General features: G+C 39.1%; 2 protein-coding genes and 2 pseudogenes across 5 annotated transcripts in view; 2 read left to right on the plus strand and 2 right to left on the minus strand.

The window, feature by feature from the left end:
• LOC146466268 (uncharacterized) overlaps positions 1–10,276 on the minus strand; it is a 77,783-nt gene that overhangs the window by 25,194 nt on the left and 42,313 nt on the right. The gene's annotated exons all lie outside the window — the stretch shown is intronic.
• Positions 1–10,276, minus strand: part of LOC146466269 (uncharacterized) — a 40,339-nt gene that overhangs the window by 10,023 nt on the left and 20,040 nt on the right. The window contains exons 4-5 of the mRNA XM_085127620.1: positions 7,453–7,845; positions 6,829–6,936 (exon numbers count right to left, since the gene is read on the minus strand). Of these exons, the coding sequence (XP_084983746.1) occupies positions 6,829–6,936; positions 7,453–7,845 (501 nt within the window). The remainder of the gene's footprint in view (positions 1–6,828; positions 6,937–7,452; positions 7,846–10,276) is intronic.
• Positions 328–6,631, plus strand: LOC146466270 (uncharacterized; annotated as a pseudogene).
• Positions 9,018–10,151, plus strand: LOC146466271 (uncharacterized; annotated as a pseudogene).

The following is a 10,276-nucleotide window of genomic DNA, read 5'->3' on the forward strand; positions in this document are numbered from 1 at the left end:
GGAGCTCAATTTGGAGTGAAATGGGAAAGAGGATCAATTTTAGTTTGTCCAAAGAAAAACCAAGAATTTTTGGCAATAAAATGTAAGTAAGCGACGTATTTGACTCAATTGTAATTCTTCAGAAATACCAACGGACTGAAGCAAGCAGTGTGTGAATATGATTCAAAGGTAATATTTAACGTCCTTACGTCATGTAACTAAATTAATAATCTTTAGCCAACTTTACCTAGTTCTCTCTGTTTTCGTTTCGGGTCAAGTGGTCAGAGCGAAAAAGCGAGGCCTAGACAATTTTTCTGGCGCGAAATTTCACATTGAGCGGTTCGCGCCATGGCGGAAAAATCGGAAGAAGTGGTAAGTTCGAACTCATTTTCGACGCAAATGCTTCGGTCGATAAGTCTCTTTCGAGTGTATAAGAGTAGTTAATTCATATCATTTTTGAAAAAGAAACAAAATGACCATACGGTACGGCTTTATCCTCTAGAAAGAGCCTTGTGACGAGAAATTTGAAGGTAAGCATAAGTTTAGTTAAATGGGAAATGAGCGATCGGCTTCACCGTTGAAATCGTGATGTTGTAATGACAGGCTCTCTATTTTTAACCGGTTATTTACTACGTTTTTAGAATGCGAACTAGAGAGTGTGACCCAGCAATTTCGTAGTTTAACAACACCTTCGAAGGAGAAACACAAAGGTGAGCCTTCTTTTAAGTTTGAACTTTATACTTTTCACAGGGGACTACGTGAGGCTTTTGTTTATCTTCCTTTTTGCATCATACAGCAAAAGAATTGAAGTCTTGACCGGTTTTTAATTTTCGATACATTATTCGGTTGAAGAAAAAGTTAAGAGAGCTTTCATATTTCAGTCGCAGTTGTTTACATGTTAAAGCTCCGTCGGAATAAGGTCGCAAAAAAAAGTTGTCCATGCATTACATTTTCAGGAGTTTGCAGTCGATCTACAATTACACCTGCATCCACACAGGTTTTGAAACCATAATAGGGAGCTACGACGGCGACGGCAACGAAAACGCCGGAAACCAATAGGTTTAATGAGCAAAAGCAATCGCTCTGCACGTGCGTTTACATTTTGGTACATTTCTTTGCCGTTCTCTGCAAAACAACAACGTGAAATGACCACATTTAAGGTTTTTTGGAGAATGTGGACGCATGACGGTGAATTTTTTGTTTTCCTTCTGAACTTGTACGCCACTCCTACCAGTTTGGTTCCTGGATAGTTCGCCATTTTCGTAAAAGTTGAGTGAGTTGAAATAATCGCGAAGTAGCATAAATGAAAAAAAGATATATTTTCTATGAGGGGTGATCTCCGCCAAAATTATGTTTCAAATTGTGTTATGCAGAATCTCCAATTTTTCTTATTAGCAATCAAATTCTTTTCTAACGAGATTGGAGCGGTAATTGGCATACCACAAAAGAAATTGAAGAAACAGAACAGAATTTAAGACACGCGAAGTGAAATAAAGACATTAAAACAGAAATTGAAGCAACAGAACAGAAATTATAACACAATTAACAACCGATCCAATTTCTGTTCTGTTGCTTCAATTTCTGTTCTGATGGGGGTGTGGCTCAAACGGGGAACCGAGCAGAACCTGGGTAAGAACTAGTTCTACATTATAATTTATGAAAATACACTCGATGATCTTCCCGCGTGAAGAAAACTTTTTCCGATTCCAAGATGGCCGCTGATGAGAATGTATTTCGGCGAAGGATTCTAGATGTTGTGGGCGAAGTATTGAGAGATCTAGCTACAAGCTTCTATGACTGAAAGAGCTTTGTCTCGCCTTGACTGGGTACTCGATGTTGTGAACAGATACGCAGATTCGTTGGGTACGCAGTGTAAAAAGGAAAGAAGATAGGCCTGCGCTACTCCCACTCGCGTGTTTTTAGCCATGTTCAGTTATAGTTTTGCTATAACGAGTGTGTCTTTCAGGGAAAGCCCTCTCTTGTATGAGCGGTGCTCCCAGTAAATTTTCTTTTAGCGCTTCATTTTCTTCTTATTAAAATGCCGTTTATAGTTTGGAGGATTTGCGTGATAGTCACTGAACAAAGCCATGTGCTTAAATGTCGCATGTTTTGTATTTAGATCTCAAAGGTCATTTCTGGGTTTTGTGTTCTATCTATCAATTTTGACCTCTTGTTGTTTCAGTTTAGCGACTGTCGTTCTTATGCCGTTTGTGGCAATTGGTTCAGGCTTCTTTGTAATTGTATGGACAGAATTTGAACCGTGTAATAATCATTATCTTGCAGCTTTTGTATCGCCGGGCCCGGCTATTTGCTTTTGTGGCAAGATGTTGTATTACTTGTCACGATTATTTGTCTCTTGATCCTTTCTTTAGCATTGAAGCTTCTTTAAAAGCGGTACAATGCGTTAATTTGAGGGCTAAAGGCCGCTTTAGTTACGGATGTGTTTTTTGTTATCGCTCCGCTCCGCTTTGTAACTGTGAGGTTTGTGTTTATGTTGCGGGAGCTTAGAATTTTCCTCCTGTGTTTTGAATTACGCCTTAGACTGATTACTGACAGAGGCAGTTCTTCTGTGTTACTCTGGCCAGGGGCTGCTACGAGTCCTTCAGCCGTTAGTAAATTCTGTGGCATTTTAGGCAATGGTCAGGCAAGACCGCGGTTTCGATCCTAATCTTGTGGATCTCTTCAGTTGCCGATTTTTGAGAAATGATAGAGATGAGCTCGAGTTCTCGGGATCATTTCAAATATTCGCGCCTTTCTTTCCTTTTTACACTGACTATACTGTCGCTAGACACACTGAAACGAGCCATACGAAGCCTGAACCAATTGCCACAAACGGCATAAGAACGACAGTCGCTAAACTGAAACCACAAGAAGTCAAAATTGATAGATAGAACACAAAACCCAGAAATGACCTTTGAGATCTAAATACAAAACATGCGACATTTAAGCACATAGCTTTGTTCAGTGACTATCACGCAAATCCTCCAAACTATAAACGGCATTTTAATAAGAAGAAAATGAAGCGCTAAAAGAAAATTTACTGGGAGCACCGCTCATACAAGAGAGGGCTTTCCCTGAAAGACACGCTCGTTATAGCAAAACTATAACTGAACATGGCTAAAAACACGCGAGTGGAAGTCGCGCAGGCCTATCTTCTTTCCTTTTTACACTGCGAATTACTCTCTGAGAGCGTGGCTCTGGATCATCCAACTGAGAAACCTCTGTTGTTTGTGCCCCTTCGCTTACATGACTCCGGGCTGATGTCTCATCGCCATTCATTGTGGTATTGGTCGCTGTGTTGCTCCGACCCTCGATAATTTCTTTAACCTCCTCTAACAAGGAGATACATCGGGCTGAAAGTCCTCCCTCGCGTTTGCTTTCCTCTCGAGCGGCCATTTCAAAAGAGGAATTAATTTTCTATACGCGGCAGCGCCGCAACTTAGTAATCGAATGTATTTTCATAAATTATAATGTAGAACTAGTTCTTACCCAGGTTCTGCTCGGTTCCCCGTTTGAGCCACACCCCCATCAGAACAGAAATTGAAGCAACAGAACAGAAATTGGATCGGTTGTTAATTGTGTTATAATTTCTGTTCTGTTGCTTCAATTTCTGTTTTAATGTCTTTATTTCACTTCGCGTGTCTTAAATTCTGTTCTGTTTCTTCAATTTCTTTTGTGGTATGCCAATTACCGCTCCAATCTCGTTAGAAAAGAATTTGATTGCTAATAAGAAAAATTGGAGATTCTGCATAACACAATTTGAAACATAATTTTGGCGGAGATCACCCCTCATAATTTTCAGGTGACGTTTTCGCTGCCGTTGCTGTCGTAGTTGCTTAAGCTCCCCAATAAGGGAGCTTAAGCAGCGACGACGGCGACGGAAACGGAAACATCGCAAAACATTAGGTTTAATGAGCAAAAACAATCGCTCTGCACGTGCATTTTACATTTTGGTACATTTCTTTGCTGTCCTCTGCAAAACAACAACGTGAAATGACCACATTTAAGGTTTTGTGAAGAAAGTGAACGCATGACGGTGAATCTTTCAGTTTCTTTCTAAACTTGTACGCCACTCCTACCAATTTGGTTCCTGGATAGTTCGCCATTTTTTTAAAAGTTGAGCGAGTTGAAATAATCGCGAACTAGCACAGATGAAATAAGGATATTTTTTCGGGTGACGTTTTCGATGCCGTTGCCGTCGTCGTTGCTTAAGGCTGGTTTCCATATGATCGCGGATCGCAGATCGCAATAAGGTCTGCGATCGTCTGCGATCCTGCGATTGTGATAGCAGACGATCGCAGAAGATAGAACCATGTTCTATCTAAAAGGCTGGTTTCCATATGATCGATCGCAGATCGCAGATCGCAGACCTTATTGCGATCTGCGATCAGCGATCTGCGATCCGCGATCATATGGAAACCAGCCTTTAAGCTCCCTAACAACGTGAAATGACCACATTCAAGGTTTTGTGGAGAACGTGAACGCACGGCGGTGAATTTTTCATTTTCTTTCTTAACTTGAACGCCACTCCTACCAATTTGGTTCATTGATAGTTCGCCACTTTTGTAAAGGTTGAGCGAGTTGAAATAATCTCGAAGTAGCACAAATGAAATAAAGTTATATTTCCAGGTGACGTTTTCTTTGCCGTTGCCATCGTCGCTGATAAGCTCCCTAATTTGCCGCTGTTTGCAATAGACCCGTAAAGTCCCCATTTTGAAAAATAAAACAAACGTATGCGCAGTCTGTTTTTGTCTAGGCTTTCCCCGGCAGTTCGCCTCAGATACGTCACCGAAACGAATTGGTCGTGACGGCCTGGGAGAAAGCCGTACAGCGACTAGGCAATAGCCAACTTAGTTCAATTGAGGAGGCTGAATCACGCTTAAGCTTTCTAGTTTCTATTCGATCTCCTCGCCACTTTTTTCCTTCTAACTTTTTTTAAATTTATAATATTTTAATGTCTTGCTTGTAATTTCTTTATGTGGCAAAATATAATAAATAAATAAATAAATAAATAAATAAATGTTATTTTGGGGATTGCGTCCCTGACTTTAAGTAGTAGTTAAACCAAAAAACATTGAGCGCAGAGCGCTGACTGCGATCGAAAACAATATATATTTTATCACAGGAAATCGGTGACCAAATAAATATTCATTACTGTGCTTCGCGAACTGTATGTATATAAACAGTTTATTATTAACAAGAAGAATGTATTTGAATGTATTTTTGTGTAAGTAATGAATATAATGCTGTTGCTGAAAGAATTACGTATGAACTAAATTTCATTTTATACAGCAAAAAAAGTACTTATTGTAGTTTAAACTTGAATAAGTCATCTTTCTGGTAGAATATATGGAAACAGTTCCGCCTACTGTAGATAAATTACTCCGATTCAAGTTGTAGAATAAATTATTAACTTCTGCTTCTTTGACCGTTCGAAATTTACTAGCATGAAACTGGGCCAAATCTGTCGCAGTTCTCTTGACTTTGTGCCCGCTTGAAAATATCTGTTCAGCTCTTGCGAACAAAATAGAGCGAGTGCATCCCGACTGGGGAGGAGTTTCTTGTGAGCAGTCATGTGACCAGCTGCAACTAGGGTCTAGGGAGAAAGAGAGAGGACCCTGGGAACGAGGTTGCTTCATCTAGCGTATGACGCCACACAAAGGATCTCACAAAAGCAACCACTTTGTAGAATCATTAAGGGCTTCAACTTGCGAACTGACTAATTACTATTATTATTATTATTATTATTATTTTTATTATTATTATTATTATTATTATTATTATTACACAGGCAAGTAAAAACTAGCGATATAATGTTCCGACGTTTCGGCGACGTCATGACGCCATTCTCAAGGAATGAATAATACAAGCGAGTTCAACGGAGTAAGATCTTAGATTTGAATTAATGAGGTAATTTAAATAAATACTTTGGCGCGCCTAAAGTACCCTCTACACTTCATCAACTCCACCATTAACACCTTTATCAACTCGAGGGTTGCTGACCAGCAGACACTGCAGGCCTTGCCAGTAATGGAAAATGGCGCGACCTGAGTTATCATTCCTTTTAAGGATCAAGTTTCCGCTGACATTGTTAAGTTGAAAGACCTTAGTCTTAGGCTCCAAACCACAATCCAACCCGTATTTGTCAGTCGCAAAATTGGCCAAGACCTCCAAGAATTAGAGCCCAAACCACAGCTAGTTAACCAACAATGTGTAGTTTATCGTTTTCAATGTAACCTGTGCGATACAGGTAGCTATGTTGGTTATACTCGTGGTCATCTGCATGCGCGCGCTGTTGGCCACAACAGCACTTCATCCTCTGTGCGGAAACATTATGATAACGATCACGCGAGCGCAGTCCCTGAAGACCTCCTTAGCTGTTTCAAAGTACTGAAAAAATGCAGGAACAAATTTGATTGTTTAATTAACGAAATGCTGTACATCAAACAATTAAGACCACGCTTGAATGTACAAACAGATTCGATCCGCGCCAAAGTATTTATTTAAATTACCTCATTAATGCAAATCTAAGATCTTACTCCGTTGAACTCGCTTGTATTATTCATTCCTTGAGAATGGCGTCATGACGTCGCCGAAACGTCGGAACATTATATCGCTAGTTTTTGCTTGCCTGTGTATTTCTAAAGCATTATTATTATTATTATTATTATTATTATTATTATTATTATTATTATTATTATTATTATTATTATTATTATTATTATTAGTAAGCTTATGTAAAGCTTATAGCTATTTTTGCAATTATGAACTCACTGAATGGATGAAGTATATCTAAGAGTAAATAAATTTTTTGCTGCTAGGAATAGAATAAGAACAGAGGCAACTTACGACTACTGCGTGTGGTTTCCATCTGTGAGTCTTCAAATTCGTCGTAGAACTCGGCTTGAGTTTCTTTGATTCCCGGTACTGATGATTGATTTGGGTGTAAGGTTGTACCTGGAAAAAGAAAAAAAAAGCTGATACGTTGGACGATACTGATTACTATTGAAACTGCACCCAAACAAAAGTAAATTGATTGATGAAGATGACGATCTGTGACAAATTATTACAACAATATTTTATGCGCGAAAACAGGAGAAGAACAACTGAAATCCCACAAAGGGGCTTGAAATTACAGTAAAAACTTCAAATTTTTGTAATTTAAAATATGATTTACTTTGCCGGATCAGGACATACCAATATAAGCTTTCTTGTAGAAACCGTTTCCGTTTAATCATACTCAGAGAAGGACATACACTTTATTGAATTTCTCATGCATTGTATGGAAACCGTTAAAAAATTAGTCAAGCAAATAAACAAAACCAGTAAACAAAATTGCAACAACAACAAAAAAAAAAAAACAATTAGGTTTTTTAATCAGACTGAATTCATTTGCCACCGCAGAGACTCATATTCAGTTCTTTAACAGGTAATTTAAAAGATATTTAGTACACTTTAGTACACATGACTTACCTTCTACCCAAGCCGGTTCTTGAATTTGTTCTTCACTCAATTGTTCAGTGGTTGATTGTTCCACAGGTGTGGTGAGTAACTCCCCAGTTAATATTGAGGCGGTTATCTTGTAATCAAACACAGTTGTGTGCTCAAGGGCATCAGGATTTCTCCAGGGCCCCGTTCCAGCATTCTTGACAGCAGGAATCATTTCCACTCCATTAGTACTGCGTTCGTTTTTATGAAATGCCAAACCTCTCAAATTTTTACCAAGGCTGGTTTTGCCAACACGGTCCTGGCCAATCAGTAAAACCTTGACACGTTTATCGTAGGTCACTCCCCCAGTCTCTAGAGCCCTATTATAAGCAGCAAGTAGTTTTGGACCTCCAGCCCGGACGTAGGAAGGAACCCTGTCTGAAAAAATTATTCCTCTTGAGCTAATACAGCACATAAAACGTCACAGATACTGTCTCTCCCAGTTGAAGAGTTGTCCACAAAGACGTCGCTGTTAGCGATTTTAAGGTTCCCAAAATAATGCTTAGCAATAATATTCTGTTTTCAATATTTAGTAAGATGACCTAATGTCCATGGTTATCATTATGAAAGCATTTTCAGAGAAACAGGCATTAACTATTTTCCTTATAAAAATGAGAGGTTTATATATCATTTAATTAATTGTCCCAGAAAACTTCTTTTAGTCCAGACTCTATGCTATGGCATAGAGTTACTCTGAAAGATAGAACTCTGATAGAGCTACAGCTGAATTAGATAACTGTATTTATTGGCTGGTAAGAGAAGCAATTCTACTTCAGTATAAATTTGAGCAAAGGCTTTCAAGTGCACTAGGTATTAACCGCCGCGGACGAAATTGTGCGATTTGAGTTTCATTGTCAGAGTAGCTGCCAAAGTTTCAATCATTGATAAGGTTATCAAAAACAATGATAGTCTGTCATATTTTTAGCCACTCTTAGCTGAAGCTTAGAAGTATAAGCCACCTTCTGAGTTTTTGCCATTAATATGTTAAATAAGCTGATATCAAAGATTTCAACCTGCTTAGTGAAACATCTCAATAACTAGACTACGAGCAGTCCCTTACGAGCAGTCTCCCACAAGGAGACGCGTGGATCGCTCTCCGTACTATCCCTAAGAAAAATACATATGAGACTGCTCATAGTCTTTTTAACAAATGAATTAAAAGAAAACATTTGTTTCAAAATAGATGCCAGTTGTACAAGAAATAATCTTGTGGTTAGTATAGGGTGCCAAATTTCTGCAACATTTCTCAGTGAAAAACCAACTTTGCTATTTAAGATTCCAGTTTACTCAGTGGACAAGGGGAAGATGAATGTGGTAAAAATACAATATCATGCTTCTTATCATACATATCATACATTTGATACATATCTTTTCATACATATCTACTGCTTCTGAGAAGCTTATGTGACGTGTATGTTCCACATTGTTATATAGTTGGAATATTTTTCCCAACAGCGCGGGCTCTCATTGGTTACTTCGAGGTCATATGACATCTAACAATGAAACTGTTGCCTGTCAAAAATCTCTGAGCGGGCAACATTGCAAAATCTATGACGTCAGAGGGTAACAGTGCACTGTTATCCGTGAATATTGCACGTGAAGAACAGTGCGTGATGGTAGCCTTTGACTGTAAGCCCGTTTTTCAAAGTCAATGACTTGCAATGGCGACTTCTTCACGCTTTGCTGATTTGTCCCGACAAGAAATTGCCGGCCTTGTGGAAGAGAAAGACACAGAAACACACAGAAACAAAACTGCCTTTCCTACATTACAAGCCGTCTGTGGAGAAAAAATGTTCTGACAAAGACCAAGATTTTGACGAAATTTCTACAGAAGAACTAACCAAACTCGTTGTGGATTTTATCCCAATGCAAGGAGAAAAAACCAGAGGAAACTACAAGAAAACAGCACTAACAAGCATTCGCTTTGGCCTGCAACGATATTTTATCCTGAAAAGAGGATTTAACATCATTGCCAACGATGCTTTTAAATAGTCTAACCAAGTCTTTGAAGCAGCTGTGGTTCAACTTAAGCGACAAGGTTTTGCCAAAGTCGACCATCATGAACCAATAAAGAAAGCGGACTTGGCGACAATTTATTCGTCATATGATCAGTCATCACCAAACCCTAAGGCAATGCAGCGCTTCCTTTTGGTTTAAAGTGATGTATCAGCTTATTCGAAGAGGAAGAGAGAACCTTCAGCCTCACACAAAACAGTCATTTGCAGTCAGAGTTGACGCCACCGGACAAAATGTCTACCAGAAGCTGGATGAACTGGACAAAAACCACTGGAAAAACGATGACCTATTTGACTCAGGAGATGGAAGAATGTACGAAAGCACGAATAATCTGAAAATTATCCCCAGGAAGGGCAAACTCCATCCGTTGCCGAACTTGCTGTGGCATAGGCCTAAGGCCCTTGATAACTTCAGCGAATCTGATGGAAAGAATACGCTAGGATCGTTAATGAAAACTATTTCCGTTGATTATATAGTTACTATCTCAAGCGTATACTAACCATTTCATAAGATCGACAGCAATACTTGTTCTCGATAACAACAATGTTGAAGCTCGGCATATTATACGAGTGTCCGGGCACAAAAGTGAGAGTAGCATAAGGTCTTACAGTCGACAACTAACGGAATCTAAAACAAGATAAATATCACAAACTTTAACTTCTGCCTGAGCCAAGGTGGCACTGAAATTGTTCCTTTGGGAAATGAATTTGAGCAAAGTAAGCTTAATGCGCCAAACGTACAAACCCCCCTCTGCTAACGCACAATTTTGCTATCAGTAGTAGGCAAGAAACAG

The sequence above is a fragment of the Pavona decussata genome, unplaced genomic scaffold, assembly GCF_977016875.1.
Source record: "Pavona decussata unplaced genomic scaffold, jaPavDecu1.1 SCAFFOLD_149, whole genome shotgun sequence".
Taxonomy (NCBI): Eukaryota; Metazoa; Cnidaria; class Anthozoa; order Scleractinia; family Agariciidae; genus Pavona; species Pavona decussata.